We start from the raw sequence: 24,618 nt of genomic DNA, 5'->3' as shown, positions 1-24,618 counted from the left end.
TGAGCAATCGAATTCCTGGTCTCCCAGTCGAACTCCTGAGGAGACACTTTGCATATTAGCCTTTTATATATATAGATAGCTTAGAATGGAAACCCTCCAAATATCCACCTTCATATTTGCACCCCATTTCACAGTACAAAACCATTTGATTCCTGCTCCTCTTGATTATAGTGATGGTTTCACAGGAGTATACATATGTCAAACCTTGCAAATGATACACTTTAAACATGTGCAGTTAATTATAGGACAGTGTAGAAAACAGTCGAATAGCAGCGATTTCATATGGTTTAAGCCAGAGACACATTTGAGTGATAAATTAATTTTTATTGAATTTATTGGGGTGACATTGGTTAATAAAATTATATAGGTTTCAGGTGTACAGTTCTCTCTACATCATCTGTATATTGTAGTATGGCTCCACCACCCCAAGTAATGACAGATTAATTTTTAAAACCGTGAAAGGCATTGTCAATGAAAGTGAATGAGGCTCTGACTACTTTGAAGCTTCGCAGCTGTAATAGGTTTGTAAAGAGATGACTGAATGGTTTCCCCACGGGCAGTTCTGAAGCAATTACCAGGTGTAACCAAGTTCTCCTTTGGTGACTGCATTCATGCTTATGTCTGTGCTTCCTTCTCTTCCAGAGTGACTTGTGGTCTCTGGGAATCACCGCTATCGAGATGGCAGAAGGTGCTCCCCGTAAGTATCTTCCTCCGGGTGGAATCGGTTGCTGTCCGCTCTGCAGGTACTGAAGCTTCTGTGCCAGGAGCCGAGGTAGCTTTACTTCTGCTACACCGAGCCCAGCATGGATTCTCGCTGGCGTATTTAGAAAGCAGTCATCTTAAATCAACCAGAAGTCCATTCATTTCCGAGTGGTGTGAGGATCTTGAATTTATGAGGGGGGGAAAAAAAAAAAAGAAAGGGGAGGCAAACTTTGGGGAAACTTATATGTTTTACAGATTCAGTGTGTAGTTGATTCTTGAACTATTCTTCACTTACCATAAAACTGGGACCAACCCACAAGGACTGTAAACTCTCACAAACGTCAACGCTGATTTCCAGTGTATGGTTTCCACAAACACTGATACCCGACTGCTTTCACTCCCATTAAAATGCTGATGTTTAGTTTTTTAGCTTTCCCTACTTATTTCAGGCAGAGTGGCCAGGATCTGGAATATTCCTTGAGCTCTGGAATATGGCACTGCAGAGAGCCTCTGCCAGGCCATGAGCAATGCCTCACAGATTCCCATGCAGCAGGCACAAGTGACCAAGGGCCTCACTGCTGCCATGCACTGAGGCTGAGCCTCCCAAGGGCCACTCCCCATCAGTGACGAGCATGGCAGGGACCTAAGGCAGACCCTTTGTAGGTAACTTTCACTCCTCAGTTTTATTCCTTAGTTTCCTTAGACTGTAGCACACTTCTGCCTACTTTTCTCCCTCTCACCTTCAGCCAATCAGATTTGCACAGCAATCTGATGATTCCCACAGCCTTGCCCGGCTCACTCCCTATTTCCTTTGAGGCAGAAATTGCCCCCTCTCACACTTAATAACACCTTGGTGGCTGCTTCTCAAAGGCTCCTCGTTGCATGACAGGTTGTTATGTGCATGTGGTTCTTTTTACCTTCAAGTCATCACGCTAGAGTTGATAGATTTATCTGTAGCTTGATTGATTTGGAGTCTTTGTTGACAACTTCCCCTCATCCACTATGCTAAAAGGCATTTATGAATCATAAAAATAATACATTACCGTCTCAAAACCATGTTGTCACTCTTGATAAGTAGTTGAAGGGGCTAAAAATAAGCTTCAACCCACAGAATTCTTTAGCTTTGGGGGAGAATATATTCTTATTCTAGGCACAAAGGAAAAGATACTCCCAGATGTTTGAAAAGTAAACTAGTGAAATATTGTGCTTAAAATAAGAATGTCTGAGTGCTTTCACAATAAACGATAATGTCATGTTTACATGTGGAGATATTTTTATAATTTTCCTGCCAGACTTCGTTTGCCTTAATCCTGTGGGCTTCCTGGGGCCAGGGAATGAAATGAAACAAAAACCATCATAAACCCTGAAAAGCCATTCAGGATATTTGGAAATACAGAGGGGAAGGTGTCTGGTCTAGTGTTTTATATTCCAAAAATCTATGTAGATAACATTGTATTTGGATGAGCCTTCAGTGTATAAGAAAAAGACCATGGATTATCAAAAATCCTTTGTTTTGACAATTAAGATTTTAATCATTAAATAACTTTATTTCCCTTGATGTTGTTTACTTTGAATCTTAGATGGTTATTTATAGTAAAGGAAAGGTTGTGGACCCTTTAACTTCGTACTCTTAAAGATAAAGTCAAAGTAGAAATGTTACTCTCTAGCTGAAACGTGTTGTGTTTTATGAGACTTGTAGTTGGCCATCAGCTCTGCTAAGTGCTCAGCAGATGGAGGCTTTGTGATCTCTTCCCTCTACTCACTGGTCATTCGAGCACTTGGGAGCCGTGTGGTGACATTGGCTGCACAGCCAGGATGGGCTTGGCGTGAGCATGGCCTCCTGGCTGGAGCTGGCCCTTGTTTGGTCTCTTGCAGCTCTCTGTGACATGCACCCGATGCGAGCTCTCTTCCTCATCCCCCGGAACCCTGCGCCGAGGCTGAAGTCTAAGAAATGGTGAGTTTGGTCTTCAGTGTTTTACAGATCCAACGGCAGGGCTTTCCTGTGATAATGGTTTTTTTGGGTTAATTCAAATACTTATGTTCTGCTGACAGGATCAGACTATACACACTAAGACTTGGTGAGTGATTTTACATATGGATCATTCATCTTAAAATACATATTGAGTAGTAGCTCCCCCTGCCCCCTTATCTATGGATTTACTTTCTGAGGTTTCAGTTACCCACAGTCAAATGCTATCCAAAAATATTTAATTTCCCTAACCATGGACATCATCATGACTCCATGATCCATGATCACCCGGAGCAGGTGATCCTCCATAGTCTAACGCTGCATCACAATGCCTAGTCATTCACCCCACTTCATCTCATCACATAGGCATCGGGTCATCTGACATCATCACAGGAAGAAAAGTGACTGCATTACAATAAAATATTTAAAAAGAAAGAGACACACAGTCACATAACTTTCATTGCAGTTATTATTGTAATTGTTCTATTTTATTTTTAGTTATTGTTATTAATCTTTTACTGTACCTAATTTATAAGTTAAACTTTATCATAGGTATGTATGTATGTATGTATGTATGTATGCATGTATAAGTAAGAACATAGTATATATAGTGTTCTGTACTAACCATAGTTTCAGGCATCTGCTGGGGGTCTCAGAATGCATACCCGTGGGAAAGGGGGTACTATTGATTTGCACAGCAGGTCTTTATCCCCACACCTTTAAGGTAAAAGAGCTCTTAGCTAAAATGGGTAGTCAAGCCCGCCAGCGTGGCTCAGTGGTTGAGCATCGACCTATGAACCTGGAGATCACACTTCAATTCCAGGTCAGGGCACATACCCAGGTTGCGGGTTCGATCCCCAGTGTGGGGCATGCAGGAGGCAGCCCATCAATGATTCTCTCTCATCATTGATGTTTGTGTCTCTCTCTCCCTCTCTCTTCCTCTTTGAAATCAATAAAAATATATTTTAAAATAAAAATTAAAAAAATACATGTAAAATGAGTAGTCAAACCCAAGTAATATCTCTTCTGGCAGCACAGCCCAGAGAGGGTGATAGTTCAGAGAGTCTGCCTGTTAGATTGGCTGACTGTTCCTCTACATTTTAAGAGAATAATTCTCTAAGTGCATACACACGCCTGGTGGTATGTGAGATGATTTCATAGGTCTGTCCATGAACATTTATAATTTTGGGTTTTTCTATTGCTTTCTCTTATGACAGGTGATACCAGCTTCTTATTTTGGGTAGTAATATAACCTTTAATAAACTTATTCACATAAAAAAGTGACTTAAAGTAAAATACTAAGTGAATTCTAGTATGGGGGTATAAAGGTATGGTGCGAATTATTAGTAGTGAAGTTTGGGAAACAGTTTCACAGGTTGGTTGGACTTCTGACATGTGCTTATATGAGGGTCTTTGTGCTTTATTAGTCTGTAACAGAAATGCATCACTCCCTCCGTTATCCCTGTGGCTGTGGTATCCTCCCTGTTGTGGTGTATCCTTGAACCTCTGATTCCCCTTGCACAGGGGTCAATTCCTGGACCACCTATGACCTCCTGTCCTTTTTTTTAGAGCATGAGGGACAGACTCTCTGCCCCCCTCTCATGCCACTTCATGATCAGGCCCTTGCCCGGAGCCCCTCCTGTTTCTCACCCACCCACAGTTCCACCCTCCACTATTCAGAGAGCAGTCTTGATCAATATCAGTCACCCAGAAATGGCACAGCCACCCAGGTGGAGCAGAGACAGGCACACTGCACCAAGGAAGGGAAGGAGACTGCCAGAAGGGCCGGCAGCCCTGGAGTTGCCAAGGCTGCAGGAAGAGAGAGGGAGAGTTGCTATTGGTAACGAGGAGGCAGAGCATCCTCCGCTCCTGCTTCTCTCTCCAAGGGTCACTGTGATGTGAGACCATTCTCTCCCCAGCAACAGCCTTCCATTGGCCACCGGCACAGCATGTGATTGCCCGGTGCTCAGGCCCTGCTTCCTCCTTTCTCCCTGGAACAGACTGCCCCAGGGAGGAGGCAACTCTGTTCTGTCCCCTGGAAGCGGCAGTGGCACTACGGAGCCTTCTGCCAGGTTTCTGCTTGGCCTTCACACCCAGCCTGCTGTATACAGTGGGCTCCACTCACCCTGTTCCCTCTTCTCTCCCTGCCCTGCCCCTGGACAGCCGTTTCCAGCTTCTCACAGCCGACAAGTGGGTTTTCTTTGAGCAGCTGCACACCATATTTCAGAAATATTAGCAAACGTATCTACAGCATTTATGTGTGTTGACACATGTACTTACATGTAATAGGCACTGTTTTAAGTATTTTGTACAAATTAACTCATTTAGTTATCACAGCAGTCTTTTGAGATAAGTACTTAATCTCCCTATTTGCAGCCAGGGAAACTGAGGCACAGAGAAGTTGTATAATTTGCCCAAAGTCACATAGTAAGTGATGGAACCCAAAGGAGAAAAAAAAAAAAAGGATAGTTCTGGGAAATACAAATTTTAAAGGTCAAATTGCATGTAGGGAGTCAGTCCTATGATTACCAACAACTTTTAGCCTGGCTGGTTATAATGATTAATGTAATAATCTTTCAGGCATTTTTAATTCCTTTAACACAATTTAATATATAAACAGGAAAAATCTGGTAGGATAAAGTGTTCAGCGACACTGGTATTATAAGAACTAGTGTCTCAGACTATAAGCACCAGTCACTAACATTTATCTCTCCATGCCAACCCTTGGGAAATTAGTATTACTAATCTTAGGCATTAAAAAAAAAAAGAACTAAATTACTGGCAGCAGAGATTCTAACAATAAAGTTATATAAATGTACTTTAAACCCTTAAGACCACTCAGCAAATAGCCAGGTAGTGTTCAACATAGGTGGTGTTTTTAGTTTTAATTAAATGTGTAATTAAGTATATTGATTCTTTGGTCACACTAACTTAAATAAGAGACGATGAAGCTTTCTTTGAAGAATTGTAGGTCAGCATTATGTTCTCTTCAAACGCAGTACTGTTTGAAAAAGATGCGGGACACATTGCCAGCTTTGTGGGTCTGCATCTTGGCCCACCCCTTGGACCCAAAGTTGTTCTCTTGACTATCTCTTGAGGTTCTTTCCCACTGGGAGAGAGTCTGGAGAAGTGACCCTGAGATAGGCTGGTTCCATCAAACATCTTCACCACATTCTCATCCTGGAGATTTCTCTGAGCTTGTGAGGTGTCTGTACTGGGGAATGGCATGGACAGTCTATTAAGTCTGGATATCTCATTTTTAAATTGGGTGTGATTTCTTTTATTTATCATCCTCTAATTAATAGCTTACCACTTTATGAAAAATGAGCACTTCCTTCTAGTTGGAAGCAGGAAAAAGAGAACTGCCATTTGCATTCTTTGTGAATATTTCATAGCTTTCTGTCTGTTTTGTTTTCATCTTCCTAATATTGATTTTCTACCTAGAAAAGCACCATGTGGAGTTTGTTTATTTTTTTATGCAGGTTAACCTCATTCTCTTCAGTTGATTCCTTAGGAGAGTCCATTAATTCATTATGGGGTGTTGTTGTGTTTTTTTTTTTTTACAAGGTCTCTCCTTAGGTGATAATCACATTTGTGCCTCCACAGATTTACCTGATGGATCTGAGAAAAACAACATAATAAAACAATATCTACTCTCCAAGCCCCCCTTTCTGTCCCTCACGAACACAGATTTGAAGGTAGCCCTAGGACAGCTCTTGTCCGATAACCACTCATGCACCATTTGTTTATCAAACATGTCAGAGCAGGTAGTGTGCTCATGATACAAATATGACCCAAGCACATCCAAGCACAGGATTTCCAGTGTGGAGGAAGCAGGTATGGGCTGGAGGACATACAGGGTGCATAGACTGTCCATCCTCTTACATGATTTATAGTCCAATCCTGATTCATCCCGAGTTGACCCCAAGCATAGCAGGTTACCTTTACTTTTGTAAAATGTTTTAAATGCTTGGGCATAGTTTAGAAATTTAGAAAGGAAAAGTGTCAAAAATTCAGTACTTTAAAAACATGGGAAAAAGGTGAGAAACTGCTTTGACCTGGGCAGGACTGAAGTGGTACATATGCGAATGTCCTCTCACATTTGAATCTTGAGGAGCATGCTCACCATTATATTCTGTGTGGTGTCAAGGCCTTAAGTAAATACACCACACACACACACACACACACACACACACACACACACACACACACACACACGGCCTGCTGGGAAACTTAGGAAAGGCTCCCTCCTGGAATGCGCTCCTGTAAGGCCACAGTGCTTCACAAGAGGGCGACAGAGAGCAAAAAATGGATTCCCTCCAGCTCTGAGCCGGGTGGGGAGGGTGAATAGGGTGACCAGGGTTCTGCTGAGGTCTCTGAGTGTGAAGTGCCATATTAGCAATGGAACACCTTGGACAGGCATGCTGTAGAGTCATGAGCTTAATTATTTATCATGCTGGAAATTCTTGGAACTTCCAGCAGGAACATGCATGCTCCACTCGTGAATCATAGCTAAAGTCCATTAATTTCGCCTGCTGCCCTAATCATTGGTGTGGTATCTCTCACCAGCGGTCCCCTGCCCCTGTGTGTCTGTGGCAAAGGGTTTATCTTTGAGGAAATATTGCCTTCCTAGAGGGAGATAATTTGCTTCTGGGTATGAACTTAGTCCCTTAAGGTTAAATTTCTAAGTCCGTGGGTTGATAACAAGCGTATGCATACATCCTGATTTAGTTCATTGGAAAGCAGAGTTCAAAAGTGACTCTGAAATTACCAGTTAAAAAATTTGCCAGGTCAAGTTCACTGTCCCACAGAAGAATCTTGTTCATTTTTACAAAATGGACTCCTCTATCCAACCTTGGTTTTACTTTTTTCACATTGCATTTTCTGTCTCATTTAGATATCTCACCTCAGTGTCCCCTGAAATACAGTGTGCTCACTCCCAACTGGAGTTTTTCACTGATTTTATACCTCCCTGAACTGTCCTTTCCCCAGAGTGATTTCTTCCTAATTCTTTAAGACCCAACTGTGGCTCTCTCATTCCCATAGAACTTCCAGGTATGATTCCCAATGGGCTCTTTCTTTCTCTGATTCCTTTTGGTTTCCTGTGAGATATTATGTATGAATTGTGCAACAACAACAAAAAAATACTTTCACATATAATCACTGCCATAGATGGCATGAATTGTGTGTTGATGGTGATGATGCCTTTATACCCCATTGTACCTAATAAAGGGCTAGACCCACTTTCTCTACATTGGCTGATTGGACCTATTTTCCTTTTTCTAATTTTTTATTCTAGCATTTCAAAAAATATGTCTGCCTTTCTTTGGATTGTCTTTTAACCTGTGGTTCATCTCTTTTGTCTGGCAGGTCAAAAAAATTTCAGTCATTTATTGAGAGCTGCTTGGTGAAGAATCACAGCCAGCGACCAGCAACAGAGCAACTGATGAAGCATCCATTTATACGAGACCAACCTAATGAACGACAGGTCCGCATTCAACTCAAGGATCACATCGATAGAACAAAGAAGAAGCGAGGCGAGAAAGGTTAGAAGCACATTTGTATTTCAGCAAGGGAAACAAAGGATGGAGTGAGTCCTGAGCTCTTGACATGTTTGGAGGTGACTGTGGGGATTTCTAATGGGCCTGCATTATTCTTTGGTGTGAGGGGCTGCCTCTGAGATCACAGCCTGTGGGCATCAATGGAGTGAGACTGCTGAATGGAATCTTTCATGAGAGAATAGAACTGAGAGAAATATCACCTTTTCCAGGCACTGAACAAAGAGTCATGTTGAGTGATACTATGAAGTGGTTTAATATGACAAGTGGTTTTCTTAATTCAAATGAATATTCATGTTTTGAAGACTAAAGATCTACAGAAGACAGACAACCTAAAAAATCTAGTTGACGTTTTTCGGTACTGGCAGTCTTCAACCATTTAAAGAATTTGTGCACTGAGGCTCATTTCTAATTTAGTTATTTGGAAGTCAGAATAAATGTTCTTATCGTCTCAGTGATATAAACGAGATTGCCAGGCTTTTTTTTCTTTTGAAGCTGGAAGATCATTTAATGCACTTCTTTATTTATAGATTCAAAAACTTATCTCTCATGGCTCTGGCTGTTATACCACACTCTTTTTTCACTACATTATTGGAAAGGACATCAGTCCAAACTTGAGGTCCTAGGACTGTTTGAATAGAGACTCAAAAATTCCTTAATTAGCATCCTGACCAAATAAACATGCATGTGGTCTGGGGAAGGTTTTATGACTTCTTGGTTTGGGAGGTAGGGAAGGTTGAAGTAGAGAATGAAAGGGAGAGGTGCAGAGGATAGACAGGTGAGTTCTCCCTGAGAGGGAAAAGGAGGGGGAAGCTGGCAGTGAAGTCGCAGTAAGGAGGCCGTATAGACCTGGCAAGGTGAGCACTGAGTGTGCAGGGAGTGGAGAATAGAGAGGAAGGCCCGGGATGGGAATGGGAGGAACTTGGTGATATGCTTTTCCTTGCCTCAATCCTCTCCACCTCTCTCCTTTGTTCTTCACAATCCAGAAGGAGTAGTGGAAGGTGATGGGCAGCATAGGACAGGGTTGCTCTCTTTCTATTTGGTTTTCCTTCTTCTTTGCCTCTGAAGTTAATATCTAATGTGGCAAGGTATGAGCAGGGACCTAAGGCGTGGGGTACTGAGCAGTGTAGGAGTCAAGATTAGGCAGAGGTAAGATCAGCAGAGGGCTTGGAGAGGAGGAGAAATCCTCGTGAAGGTTCAAGAGAAGAGATCCTCCTTTGTTGCCAGTCTGGAGACTCAGGAAAATGTGTGATCAGGTTAGGTTCAGGAGCAGGAGGTTAGGAGGCTCAGCCAAAGGGAGGTCCACCTCCAGTTGTTTGTGATGGAAAAGGACAAGATGTCAATCAGAACCAAGGAACTGGGGGCGGGGCAGCCCAAGCTGGAGGAACTAGGCATGAAAAGAAATAGGTACGTGATAGTCAAAAAGGACTGAGGTTTTTTCAGCTGTTTATTTATTAATAGTGGTCTTGGGCCACTCTGTGAAGTCAAAATTTTAAAGGAAATATTTTAGGGTGGTATGTCAGACAACCATTCAAGGCCACCTTCTCTAAAAAAGGAAATTTCTTTTACTATGGGTACATAAAGTAGGTTAAGTGCTCAGAATTTTGTTTTCAGACTCAGATTTTAAGTTCAGATTCTAGTCTACTCTTTGATAGTTATGTGAACTTCCCCCAGTTTTCTAATCTTTAAAATAGAACTTGGTTTATTATAATAATTAGTGTTGCCTGGCATTGTTGCAAAGATTAAATGTGATAGTACGTGTAAATCACTTCATACAATGCCTGGCACATAGACATACTCGATAAATATTGGCTATTCCTATTTAGATGATTCTTTATTGACCTATAATTTTTCAGTGCCATCCAGGATTACTTTCTGAGAACTCTCTGCCTCTGACCTGTAAGGATGAATAAAGTATGTGCCTTGGGTTGTCTTCACATTTTGTTGATATAAACTGGAATGTGAGTCAGAACTCTATCCCATGAAAACAGACTATTTTTAATGTGTTCCTTCTTTGCAAAGTAGAAGAGAGGAGTTCTGGTAGTAGGTATACTCAAGTCTCCTTCTATTATCATATATTCGACCCCTTCACCCTCTTCTACCTTCCCTGATGCCCCTTCCGCTTTGGTAACCACCATAGAATCTAACAATTTTTTATTTTATTTTATTTATTATTAGAGAGAAAGAGAGAGAGAGAGAAGAGAGAGAGAGAGAGAGAGACATCTATGTGAGAGAGAAACATCAATAGGTTGCCTTCTGTACGTGCCCCAACCAGCGATCAAACTCACAACCCAGGCATGTGCCCTGACTGAGAATTGAACTGGCAACCTTTTGGTGCACAGAATGATGCTCAACTAACTGAGCCTCTCCAGCCGGGTGAATCAAACAATTTTAATGTTCATTGCTTTATGATATTTTTGCCTGATATTATTTTTTCTTTAAAATATGTTGACACATGCAAATTTAAGCCAGTGTTATAAAAGCAATCAAACCAGATTCTGGAGAAGTATTACAGTTAAGAAGCCTAATAAATGAAGGTTTTACCCTAGAGAGTACAAATAATTGGATTAATTGGGTGCTTTTTTCCTTGCTATAATTACCTTTAATAGATAAATTTTCTGCATTTTACTTTGAACTCTGTTTATTGAAAGTTGGGAATATTAAACGTTTAATGTGGAATATTGAAACACTTTATGAAGGTTCTCTATGTAAGTAGCCTAAATACATGAAGCTAACTTGTGATTTTAGAAAATATGCTTGAAGTCATCACACTTTCAGCTTCATTTAATTATTCCTTTAATGGCTAAATAGTATGGAAAGCAAAGGTGTGTTCAAGTTTATGATGAAACTAGAGGCCCAGTGCACAAAAATTCATGCACTTTTGGGGGAGGGGGGTTCCCTCAGCCCGGCCTGCGCCCTCTGGCAGCCCGGGTGCCCTCAAGGAATGTCCAACTTACAGCTTAGGCCAGTGGTCAGCAAAGTCATTAGTCAACAGAGCCAAATATCAACAGTACAACAATTGAAATTTCTTTTGAGAGCCAAATTTTTTAAACTTAAACTTCTTCTAAAGCCACTTCTTCAAAATAGATTCACCCAGGCCATGGTATTTTGTGGAAGAGCCACACTCAAGGGGCCAAAGAGCCACATGTGGCTTGCAAGCTGCAGTTTGCCGACCACGGGCTTAGGCCCACCACCGCCACTGCGCTGGCCAGCCATGAGCAGGCTACTGGCTGAGTGGTGCTCCCCCTGTGGAAGTGCACTGACCACCAGGGGGCAGCTCCTGCATTGAGCGTCTGCCCCCTCGTGGTCAGTGCACATCATAGCAACTGGTTGTTCTGCTGTTAGGGTCAATTTGCATATTACCCTTTTATTATATAGGATGCTATAGTCCTCAGCATGCCACTGGTGGTAACATAACCAAATTGCTTTTTTAGCTCCTTTAGGGGTACACAAATATTTTCCAAGTGGTAATTACTAACCCACAGCTATGAAAGGATAACAGTAATGTGACACTACCCTTCCTTGCTTAAAATCAAAAGCTACACACAGAAGAGTTCTCAGCATGGTTTATATAAGGAACAGCAAGCAAGCCTTATATATATCAGACCTGCTGGCCTTTCTCACTCCATCTGCTTTTCTCACACCCAGACATCTCGCCACTCATGTCATTGTTTCCTGAATATGCCATGCACTGTAATACTGTCAGCCACTGTCAGTTGGTTATGTTGCTTAGAATGCCCTTTTTCACCACTCTCAGCTACCACCTGCCTGGAAAAGGGCCACTGACCTTCCAAGGCCCACCTCATTTCCTCCTCAAAGATTTCATGTCCTGCCCTAACTGGTTTGGCTCAGTGGATAGAGTGTCGGCCTGTGGATTGAAGGGTCCCAGGTTTGATTCCGGTCAAGGGCATGTACCTTGGTTGTGGGCACATCCCCAGTAGGGGGATGTGCAGGAGGCAGCTGATTGATGATTCTCTCTCATCAATGTTTCTAACTCTATCCCTCTCCCTTCCTCTCTGTAAAAAATCAATAAAATATATTAACAAACACAAAAAACAAAAAAAAAGATTTCATGTCCCCCTTCCCCATCATGACCGTATTGCTATTTTTGTGTACTTCTATTTAGCATATAATATGTTGGAAAGAATACTAGTTTTAAAATTGGAAAAAGTTTGTATTGAATTCTAAATCCAATTCCCAGATTTATTAATGAGATGACATTGGTCATATTTCTTAACCTCCTATAATCTCAATGTCTTCACTTGAAAAGTGGGTATTATGTTAAAGGATTGTTATGAGAAATAAATAGAACATCAGTAAAGTATCAAGTATGATGACTGGCATGGGAGATACCCAACAAAGATTAGTTCCCTTTCTTTATAATTACAGGGACTCTAATTACTTATTTATCCATCTTGCCCATTAAATTTTGATCTCCTGCAAAGCAAAGACTCAGTCTTAATCATTATTGTGTGTTAACTTGCTTAACATATTATTGAATTAAATGGATGTCCCCAGAGGGTCAATCAAAACACATTTAACTATATTTTTAATAGCACATACTGCCAAAAGTTTCTTTCTAGTATTTATCATGATATGAGAAGGCAATTTGTGAGCCCATATAAGTCATACTAAAATTCCTACTTGAAAAATTATTAAAACAAACAATAAGTTAACTGGGCCAATGAAAGATTCATTTAGCTGGTTCTATATTGTCAGTCAACACAAACTGAAAGGTGATTTTTCAATTCCTTGACTTGACCTTTGTATGAGCACGGGGCGTTGGGAACAGAGATCTTGAGTCAGGTGGGACAGGCTTAGATGTGGTTAATTCCATGTACTTGGATGCAGCTAATGGGAACTTTCAGAGCTCAAGTCAGGGTGCCTGGAGCCTGTCCCAGCTCAGCATTAATGACAACTCTTTGGACCTCAGTTTATTTATATATGAAATGAGGGGGTTGGGCTTCACAGGGCTGTAGTTTCCTCTTTATGCACTAACCTTCTATGAGTCTCTCTTTAGATGAGACAGAATACGAGTACAGCGGAAGTGAGGAAGAAGAGGAGGAGAATGACTCGGGAGAGCCCAGGTAGGAGCACACGAGCTACGTCTTCTCATTTCCACATTCTGAATTGTGCTTGTGACTCACTTCCTATTGATTTATAGGTTCTTTTTTTTTTTTTTTAAGAATCCCAGCATGATGGTCTTATTTAATTTATTGCCTACAAACATGCTCGTTCATTTGGGAAAATTTCCCTAGGCAGACTCATGAAAATGTGGAAATCAGCATATTCTTTACCTTGTTCCCCAAGATTTATGGTCTCTATTCTAAGGCCTTGTTTCTTCACATCTGTAATGTGTGGAATGGGCAGCAGGCGATCATTTGGGTGATACAGGACAAAAAGTACCTAAAACTACATCTTTCTGGAGACCTAAGTGGTATTTTTGGACGTGAGTCATTCAATTCATACCTCTGAGAAGCCCATTTGGGCAGCCACTGTTCTTGTCACAGGCCTTGGTATTTTCACCCGCAGCCTAATCCAAGAGGAAACAATTTCCAGAAAATCAAATTACACTCTAGAGGTGAACCCTAAATAGAGACTTTCATGCCCACTCCTGTTGTCATGTGTCAGACCCCAGAATCAAGTGCTGCTTAATTATTATCATCTCTACATTTTGAATTTCACTTGACTTGGATTCCAACTTTCTTCTGGTCTGTGTTTATAAATAATTAATGCCAGGGTGCTCACGCTGCCAGGATCTCTCTTTCGTGAGAGGATTCAGCTGGCGGCAGTTCAGAGAGCCCAGGGCACAGTCACACACATCATGGTGGGCACGCTGTTCATGTGGAGTGAGATTAACTGGGGGAAATGCACAAGTAGAAGAAACATCACTGGGATATATGGGTCTTCATTCATTAGCCCTCCCAGGAGGGAAACCCGGTGCTCCTGAAAAAGGAGCAGTTCCCATACTGTGGAGGCAGAGCTTCTTGACCAAGGAAGGGGCCAGCTCATTCACTGCTAGGATGAGCTGGTGGGTTCCTTTTTGGAGCTAACTCAGACCTACCAAGCTGGATTATTGCCAAAATACCCGGGACAGGGCAGGCGGGACTGAGCTTGCTGGGCCACCCGGTTTTTCTCTGTTTCACGCCACAGGACTTCTCAAGGTCAAAGACTGAGAGATAATTCTTTCCCTCCAGCTGATACTTAACATCCTGGCCACCCCTGGCTTAGCAGCATTGAATGATGACTGTCAAGTTGTGACACGGCAAATGATCATTCTTGTCAAGCCAAGGACCAAATGCCCTGCCTTCAGAGAAGTTGTACACTATTTTCCAAAGCTCACCCAGGCGGCCATGTCAGTCATTCTGATCACTCTCTAGAGATCTGAAAAAGCCCTTTTTTAACTAATGCTTGCTAAACTGCATGTTAGCAGTCACTTAGTGAGCCAATCGAGCCATGCCTTGACATTTCTATAATTGTAACATGTCATTATATCACATTGAAGACTATGTTCCAAGTCCTGTTTTATGGACACATCTAATTAATAATCTTCATGAAATCCTGAAAAGTAGAAAGAGACAGTAGTTATTTCATTTTAGAAATGAGGTAACAGTCCAAGGGTGGCAACCTGGTCACACACCGAGTTAATGATGGAGTCAGTAATACCGCTCAGATCACCTGACATTGATCCAGCATCCTTGTGTGCACGTGAGGGTCGAGAAGCGCCCCCCCCCCCTGCCTTTGCACAGAGCAAGTGGCCTGTGTAGATAAGTGTTGTCATTTGGGGTTTGCTTTAGAGTGCTACACAAAGGCTGTGCATTTTAGGGGAGGACTGTTAGTAGAATCCAAGCACTGTCTCTGTCTGGAATGTTACAAATGAAGGCTTTTTATGTCATTTTCTGGCAGTATCTCACATATCACGCAATCCAATCTCCAGAACAGAATGATCACCTCATCAGCTGCCACCAAAGCGGCTCCTCCCACCAGCATTCTCCGTCTCGGTTGTTGTCACCACCATTGCCCAGATGCCAAGACCAAACCTGCAAGTCATCCTTCAATCCACACATTAGATCCACCAACAGATTTCATGAATTCCGTCCCAAATGATTCTTCCAACTTCCATCCCTGCCACGCCCGCCCTGAAGTCTCCACCCCAGAGCCACTTCAGTAGCAGCCCAGCTGGTGGCCTTGCTTGTCCTCCTACCCCCTGCAGACTGTCATCCATTCAGCAGCCAAACAAATCAGATCATGTTACTCTCCTGCTTAACCTTTCCTTGTGTGGCTCTGCCCTCACTTCCCTGTCTCTGTGACCTCCTCTACCACGCTCCCTGTCATTCCCTCTGTCCTAGGAAAGACCAGCTGGAGCTCAGTTACTGGAAGAGGCCACACCTGTCCCCACCACAGGCCTCTATACAGCTGACCCTTACCATGGTTTGGAACTGCCCAGGCCCTCAGATACATAAGGCTGACTATGTGCATTGATATATGCCATTTATACAGGGGTCTTGACCATCCTTGGATTTTGGTATCTGCAAGGGGATTGGGGGGGTGGTCCTAGAACCAATCCCTGATGGATATTGAGTAATAACTAAGTTTTGGGGGAGTCCAAAGTTGTACACAGATTTTCTACTGCACAAGGAAGTGGTGAGCACCCCTAACCCCCTTGTTATTCAGGGCTCAGCTGTACTTGCTTTTCCTTCTGCCTGAAGGATTCTTCCCTACCTCTTCTTATGACTGACTCTTTATCATTTGAGTCTTAGCTCAACTGTCACCTTCTCGGAGAGGTCTTCCCTGATCACCCCATCCAAAGCGGAACCCTAATCTTTACCCCAGCACCCTTGCCATTGTCACTTATAAACTATCACACTTTATCTTCTCTAGAGCCGATCAATACCTGAAATTATGCTATTTGTAATTATTGGTTTGTCCGCCTAATTATTTTTCAGTCTTTCCCACAAGAAGATAACTCTAGAGGAAAAATAATTGGTTATCTCCTATTGTATACACTAAAGCCTGCTATGTAGTTATTTCAAGTGAGAGCTGCCAGAAAGATCAAAAGGGCTAGGTTTGTATGAACAAATAGGATCCATTTTCTACCTGTCTGTTAGGCTGTTGTGCCCGTGACTTTGAGTTATACACATGCAGTTGGATGATGAGTAGGACAGCAGTGTTTTTGGTGTTCCTCTGCCCTCCTTGTTCTCTCTGCCACATGCACAATCAAACCCATACATGCACACACACATGCCTAATGGCCATTTTGCAGGTGAGGTAGAATTGAGGCTCACAGTTCTTAAAGAGAATCTAGGATCAGTGAGCTGGTTGAAGTCCCAGTTGCATGCATGCTCTGTGACCAGAACCAAACCACTTAACTTCACTTTAATGGGGGAGGGGGTCACAAAACAAGTCCTGAACCCTTGGACTTGGCATACTTGGGTTCAAGTCCTGCTCTGTCAACTTTGACCTTGCACTTTCCCTTCCTGGCTCATCACATCTTCATCACATCTTCACGTGAGCAGTCTGACTTTTGCCTCCTGTGGTTTGGTACAGAAGTCAAGGAGATGATGTGAGTGAGGGTGAACTGTACTCCTCTAAGGAGAGTAGGATCCCTCAGCTCCCGATTAATTTTTATTTTCTGGCTTGTTCTTGCATTTCTTAAATGTGAAAATAAGCTGGCTTGGGGCTCAGGGCTTGCACCCACACTAAAGACTTTAGAAAGAGATCTTTGCCTTGTCACAAGGGTGAGAGCGATGTGGCCTCTGGAATGTGACATCCCTCTAGGGAGGGTGACAGCATGTGTATGCAGTAGTCAACTGAAAGGGAGTCTGGACACTAGTCTCTTAATTTAACTCTGTTTCTTTTGGGGGTGAGTAATATATTTAATGGAGGACCTAAGAGCCTGTGCTTGAGCGAGTGGTTCCTTTAGATGGGCGATTTATTTGCCCTGATCCCCTCCCCCAAGACCCACGGTAGCAGTTGCTCTTGTCCCATGTGGGATCCTGATTTCTCTGTCCTGCCCACAGCTCCATTCTGAACCTGCCAGGAGAGTCAACCCTGCGGCGGGACTTCCTGCGGCTGCAGCTGGCCAACAAGGAGCGGTCCGAGGCCCTGCGGAGGCAGCAGCTGGAGCAGCAGCAGCGGGAGAACGAGGAGCACAAGCGGCAGCTGCTGGCCGAGCGCCAGAAGCGCATAGAGGAGCAGAAGGAGCAGCGGCGGCGGCTGGAGGAGGTGAGCATGCCCTGGCTGCCTTTGCACTCCACCTCTCTTGGCTGGGGTCACTCCCTGGGTATCCACTATGGGCCCAGATCCCACCCTGAGGTCGGGCCTAGCCTGCTTGGAGCACACACACCTTAAATGCCACAGAGGATGAGGCCAAATGCTCTTACAAGTAAAGGGCTCCCCTTGCTTGGCATGGTGTGACCTTGATGTAGTCACTTCAGAAAGCTGGGATGCCCTCAACCCCTCAAGCCTAGCTCAAATATCCCCTTCGTGTCTGGCCGGCGTTGCTCAATGGTTGAGTTCAACCTATGAACCAAGAGGTCACTGGTTCGATTCCCAGTCAGGGCACATACCCAGGTTGTTCGCTCAATTCCCAGGAGGCAGCCAATCAATGATTCTCTCTCATCATTGATGTCTCTCTCTCTCTCTCTCTTCCTTCCTCTCTGAAATCAATAAAAATATATTTAAAAATAAAAGATGACCTTCTCATGAAGCCTCCTTGACCACCTTGCTTAAAATCACACTCCTCTCTCTGGCACATCCTTGTCTTCCCTGCTTTCTTATTTTTACATAGCTCCTATCACCTTTACACATTCTCCATATGTATTTTCGTCTGTCGTCTCTCTCCACTGGGATTTTAAGCCCCTGAGGTCAGGGGATTTTGTCCCTTTTATCCCTGATATATCTTCAATGCCCCAAACAGTGCCTAGCACACAGATGCCTCATAAACATTTGTGGAATGAATGAACTAATGACGAATGAATGAGTCAATGACTAAGAAGGGAAATATAGGTGTTAACTAGACCACAGTGAATAAGCAGGTAAGTGAACTGTCAAGTATGGAGAAGCAGGGCCTGCTTTTATTGACAGTCCTTTGTTATTCCTCTGCACACTGGGGAAAGCATCTGCAAGGCCTTCCAGACACCGTTGTGACCCCGGGCCTTGTCTTCCAGCTTGTGGGCGAGACTTGCCTTCACCTGCAGGCATTGCTCTCATTTTTGTGGGGAACCATACCTCCGGCATGGCTGGTCCTGGCCGAGGCTCTTTCCTTTGTGGTCTTACAGACCAGACGCTTATTAAAGCCTCCTTCCCCGAACCTTGCTCTGAGGCCTCCTTCCTGTGCCAGATACATCAAATACTCTAGACAATTAGGAAACTGACGGAGCAGAGGAAGTCGGGTGGCAGATGAAAGGTTTACTAACTGCGCAATAATGGGGCAGGAATTTTACAGTTTTCCCAAACACTGTCATGCTCCCTGTTAACTCTTTACAGCATTCACTTGCACTGTCCAGTGGCCCTTGCAGTTAAAGGGGGCGAATTGCAGACAGCAGGAGGAGATTGCTTTTGAAATGGCTCATCCAGGGCCTCAGTTTCAGTTTGCAGTGAATCCCATAAACCTCATTAGGTCTCTGGAATATTAATATGCAGACCAGCAGCAATACTATCCAACAGTTGCAATTACTAGTATTGAATGACTTCTTTGGATCAGGGGCTGGGTGGGGTACTTTGCTTATATCCAAGATCTTATCTCCTACCATTATCTCTTTGCATTTATTCTTCATTTCTCATGCAAAGTGCATATAATCTCCATTTAGCCGGAGGAAACTGAGCTTCAGGGAGGGGAAGTAATTAGTTCCTTGTGGCAGGGCAGGTAAGTGCAAAGCCGGGATTCACACCAGGTCTCCCTGATCCCATTGTTCACCGAGGGCCCTGAAATGGTAAATGTACATAACTATCAGAGCCTTGAACTGTGATCCTCAAAATTGGAACTTGTAGGCTTCTGCAGGTAGCAGTAGGCAAGTGAAGCTCTTTCCCATCTAAGTATATAAGTCTGTAATATTGTCTGTGGGAAGAGCGCTCAGCACACTGCCCCGCCAATTTGGCTCAGTGGTTGAGCATCGACCTGTGAACCAGGAGGTCATGGTTCCATTCCCGGTTAGGGCACATGCCGGGGTTGTGGGCTCCATCCCCAGTGGGGAGCTTGCAGGAGGCAGCCAATAGATGATTCTCTCATCATTGATGTATCTATCTCTCTCTCCTTCTCCTTCCCTCTCTGAAATAAATAAAAATATATTTTTTAAAGAAAAGAGCACTCAGTACATGAGAAGTTTAAAGCTCACCATCTTCTAGTCTGAGACTTACACCGTCGTAGAAAGAGGCACTGCAGTGCTGAGGGGCAGAGACCTTCAGAGGAGCAGGCAGAGGCAGGGGGAGGCAGAGTGGGTGTGGTCAGGCAGCTTTCAGAAGTGAAGTGTGTGGTGCAACAGGCGAGCTGCCTGCACCTGTGGTTACCCTCCTGGGTACATAGTGAAAGTCTGACATGTCCTTGTAGCTGTGCCCTGGTGTCACCTCCTTCAGCCCACCCAGGCCAGTGTTGGCCTCTCCTACTGGCCTCCAGCCGAGGGCCACACCGTTTCCTCCAGGCTATCTGGTCTCTGAGGACCAAGGGCCGCTGCTCTTTGGATTAAAGGTTTACTCCCTAGACTCTTGGTCACACCCTAGCTAAGCACTGCCCCCAAATCCTGCCTTTCCTGTTTTTTTCCCTGGCTTGTGGTTTATTCCTTCCATGAGCATTTCCCAAGGCTGCCTCGTCATTGGAGCATCACATTATGAAAACCTTAGCTGTTTGCCTCCGTGAGCTCCTTGTGCAGTGATTTGTTACACTGCATTTGAGGCTAAAAGTACTTACCGTGTAACCCTAGAAAATCCCCCATCAGCCCATTTGAAATGCTGAAGAATGCAAACATGTGCATGGACAGACACACACACACACACACATTTCCTTCTTTTATTTTTATTTAAACGTAAGGACTAAAAGATCTTTGGCTCTTGGACCTAGATCCTTAATTAATGCAACACCTTTTCCGAGGATGCATTGTATTATTTTGTTGTTTTGATGTTTTAGATTTTGTTCCCTCTTACCTGGTTTGATGTATTTGAGCTTTAAATGTTTTTTTTTTATTAAGTTGCTGGAATCCTCATTCCTAACAGTTATGAAGCACTTACCATACGACAGGTACTCTGTTCAGCACTTTATGCGAATTGGCCCATTTAATCCTCAGAGTAACCCCAGTCTAAAGATAATGCAGCCAAGCCTCACAGAGATTAATAGCTTGTTCAAGGTCACACGGCTTCAAAAGAAACCAGATTTCAAAGCCAAGGGGTCGGACTTTGGAGCCCAAGTGCTGTCGCTGCACCCGTCCTGCCTCGCCGCTGATAAGCCACCGTCAGCGTGCTTTTCCCTAGTCTTCACCGGGCCTCCCCTTCGGTGGCCTTTTACCCTGGTAATTCAAGGATGTCTGAGCCAGGGCAGGGAAGCTGCCCCCAGCGGTGCTCGTCTTTGAGCCGGGTTCTGGCTCTCCTGCTCCCAGTCAGAGCCCCTGCCGAGGCTTCCTCACAACTCTTCTTTGGTGGCATTTCCATAGCCTCTCCCTTGGATGCAGGTCAGCGTTCAGACTCAGTGGGGCACACGTATCCACGGGAACACACCCTGTCAGTCCCCACCTGCACAGAAGGCGACTGCATGCGTGAGGACACTTGGCTCTGTGCACCAGTGTGCATGAGCCCTGGCTTCTCACCAGAAGCAGGAGTGCTTGTGACTGAAGGACATCAAGAGATTATACCTGCTTTATCTTTTGATCCTATATCTTGCCCCTATTGTTCAATAGAGAAGAAGAAGAAATATGAAGACTCAGATGGCTGTAAATTCTGAACCCCTGAGTAAGGACTGTCTCTGCCACCAGGGATGCCCCTCCTGTGTCCTTCTCCTGCTGGATCCCCATCCACGTCTGCTGCCCTGGCCTGGGGTGGCGACTTGAGTTTCTGGTGTCCTGAGTAGGAACTTGAACTACAACATCACATGGAAGCAGTTAAAGTCCATAGGTAGACTTGCAAATGTTGCATTGCTGTGGTCAGGTAGCCTAGTGTAGGCATGCTGGGAAATACATTCCTATTTCCAAATAAAGGCCCTTCAGATGTCCTTTAAGTCACATGAGGCTGTGTAGGTTACAGCCATTGTCTTCCTCGGTGATCTCAGATGTCACCTCCTACCAGAGCTTTCTAAGGAAGCCCTGCATGTCCTCTGCTATTTATGGGTCACCACGTGGATTTGGCGTGGTTCTAAATCAGTAACCGCATATTCTTGGAAGGACTTTGTACAGTGAAGGTAGTCATTTCAGCTTGTGAAAAGATGTGGCTTCAAGCCAATTAAATGGTGAATGCAAGACTCTCAGCTGTGTCCAGCGACAAAGTACAATTTATAACTAGGAACTTGATTAACCCCAGCTCAGGGGAATGAGCCCAGCCATAATGAGACCGCGCATGTAGAGGGCTTCTTCTATTTTACTCAGTCCAATAAACTTTTTCATTGCTTGGCCTAGACAAAGCACAACTTATTTTATTCTCTACTACAGAGTTAGGAGCCAGGAGGTGTTGGGACACCCACTCTGGTCATCTTTGCAGACACTGACCTTGGGCAGAAGGTTATGGTGATGCCTGATTCTGCTCAAGGGTTTGAGATGATACTAGTGATATATATATATATTTTTTTTTTTCAACTTGCAGAAGACCTTTTATACTTCGTTTTGGAAAGAGTGTATTTAAGTCACAGGAATGAATCAAATTGACCCCAGGAGTGTGCCAACGTGCTCCATGGTAGGAACTTTTATCCTTCAGAGAATTGTGTTAAGTTTTTTAAGCCACCTGGGTCTCAGAGTGCCCTTCAAGACCATATGACATCGTCCAGTGATAAAACAACCATTTCTACCTAAAAGATAGCATCCTGCTTTGGTTCTATCACCTGAAGTTTTATGTGTGTTTTTTAAAGAAATACCACCGATATCTTATTGGCTAGTAGTAGTGGAGCCCTACTGTACGAAATGACAGACTGGCAGTCTCAGCAGTGAGTTCCCTCTAAGCCTCTAGCGTCTTATGGTGACTGAGGCATTCAAGGACATTGAGCCCAACTGTTGTTGTTGTTGTTGTTTAAGTGTACAGTAGAATTAAAAGCTTTCCCCTATTTCCGAAGGCAGTCATTTAACAAATTTAGTGAATGCCTACTTCCACTATGCAGGACACTGGGAATACAGTCTGCCCTTGTGAAGACTAGATCTGTGAGGAAAACAGGCATTAGGCAAATATTCACCCAAGTAATCATTCATCATCATTGCCAGAGTGATGTGGTGGAGAAGGATGCGCACTATGAGCATGTACCATGGGGACGGGAGCCTAGCCTGGCTGGGAGGCAAGTTGGTTGGAGTCCAGCTGAAGGAGAGCAGAGGATGTAGGCAGGGAAGCAGGGCTTCTTAGGCCAAGCTAAGGAGTTTTGAATTTTACTTTAAGAATAGTGGGGAAATATTCACACGTTAATCAAGAGAATATGATCAGATCTGCAGTTTTATTTTTATTTACTTTTTTAAAAGTTTTATTAAAATGTATTTTTATTTATTTCAGAGAGGAAGGGAGAGAGAGAGATAGAAACATCAATGATGAGAATCATCAACCTCCTGCACGCCCCCTACTGGGGATCGAGCTTGCAACCTGGGCATGTGCCCTTGACGAGAATCAATCCCAGGACCCTTCAGTCCACAGGCTGACGCTCTACCCAATGAGCCAAACCAGTTAGGGCAGATCTGCAGTTTTTAAATGGAACTTTGGCTGTTGTAAGGAGAGGGATTGGAAGGAGCACAAGTGTGAGAGACAAGGTAGTCAAAGCCTGAGAGGGGAGTGCTTTAGATGGATTGAGAAAAGTGGACGCATTTGAGAGAGATGTTGCCTGTAGAGCATGCAAGACCTGGTGGTTGATTAAACGTCAGAGGTGAAGCAGAGTGGGCAGTTCCAGAAGGTTCCCGACATCAGACTGGACCATCCAGGTGGAGGACCAGGTTTGGGAGGAGGAGAATAAGATCAGTTTGGAACATAGTGAGTTTAAGATGCCTATGAGGCAGCCAATGGTGATGCCAAGGATGCAGTTGGATTATAGATACAGCTGTAGAAGAGGGGTGAAAGATGGAAAAGGTGGGAATTGCTGGTTTCTGGTAATGGAAGTCTACACTGAGGAGAGAGGAAGTCTGGGCCTGAACTCTGAAAAGTCAGAGCAGGAGAGGAGAAGCCAGCAAAGACTGATAAGGACACAGAAGGAACGTCAGGAGACCTTGATGTTGAGCATAGGGTTAAAGGGACCAGCTCTGTGAATGTTGCCCGAAGGTCAAATGTGATAGCAGGATCCTTTAGTTTCAAAAACAAAAAAAATATATATTAAAAAAAAAAGTTTTTGCCCTGGTCGAGTGGCTCAATTGGTTGAAGCATCGTCCCGTACACCAAAAAGTTGCAGGTAAATCTATGGAAAGAACATATCCTCAGGTGAGGATGTAAAAAAAAAAAAAAGGCGGGGGGGATTGGTTTATGGTACTCTTTAGAAATACATTCATTTCCTCTTTGTTTTGGAAGAAGATACTTACTTGCTCAGGAAGTCAGATCTGATTTTTAAGTGGAAAGTTGTTGATTTGAATTTGAGGGCCACTGTGTACTACCTGCATGCTCTGGGGATCCTCAGAGTCTCCCCGTATCCCACTTCCTGAGCATCCCACTGACAAGTCCAGTTTAACTGACAAGTCCAGTTTAACTGACAAGTCCAGTTTAACTGACAAGCCCAGTTTAACTATTACTAGCAAGACCCACCTCAGACTTCTATTTAGAGAACTTTGCATAATTACATGCTCATCTATTTGTGGTCAGCTTTTGCTTACATTCCCTCTTAGCATTTGTTTTCACTCAGGGTAACCAGGCCAACCTCACAGGAGCTGTGCCAGCTGGAGCCCAAACCCAGAGAAGCCAGTGTTTGTAAGCTTATTCTTTGGAACCTAAGTAGTTTCTCCCAGTTGCTCTTAGACCAAAAAAAGTGCCAGCGGTGGCGGGGCGGGGGCGGGGGGGGGAGAAGGGGGGGAGAATTAAGGGGCAGGGGAAAGCTGTATATCTCTTTAAGAGTTGGTATGTACAGGACAATATATCGAAGCTCTTAAAAGTCTCATGAGCTCAGAGCATTTGGGGAAATTCTCTTGAGAGTCATATCTTGGCTAATGGTTATTTTCCTTAATAGATAGAAGTTTTTTAACTTTCTGGTGCCTCGGTTTCTTCATTAGTACCACTAGAAATGACAATAGCATTTATGCCCAA

The 24,618-nt window shown here is 43.8% G+C and overlaps 1 protein-coding gene across 1 annotated transcript in view; it reads left to right on the top strand.

Annotated features, from left to right (window-relative positions):
• TNIK (TRAF2 and NCK interacting kinase) overlaps positions 1–24,618 on the top strand; it is a 341,946-nt gene that overhangs the window by 233,799 nt on the left and 83,529 nt on the right. Inside the window, exons 8-12 of the mRNA XM_008142296.3 lie at positions 643–697; positions 2,578–2,656; positions 8,042–8,217; positions 13,250–13,316; positions 17,250–17,454. Coding sequence (XP_008140518.1) covers positions 643–697; positions 2,578–2,656; positions 8,042–8,217; positions 13,250–13,316; positions 17,250–17,454 — 582 coding nt within the window. The remainder of the gene's footprint in view (positions 1–642; positions 698–2,577; positions 2,657–8,041; positions 8,218–13,249; positions 13,317–17,249; positions 17,455–24,618) is intronic.

The sequence above is a fragment of the Eptesicus fuscus genome, chromosome 3 (genome assembly GCF_027574615.1).
Source record: "Eptesicus fuscus isolate TK198812 chromosome 3, DD_ASM_mEF_20220401, whole genome shotgun sequence".
Lineage (NCBI taxonomy): Eukaryota > Metazoa > Chordata > Mammalia > Chiroptera > Vespertilionidae > Eptesicus > Eptesicus fuscus.
This window is presented reverse-complemented; position numbering and strand designations above follow the sequence as displayed.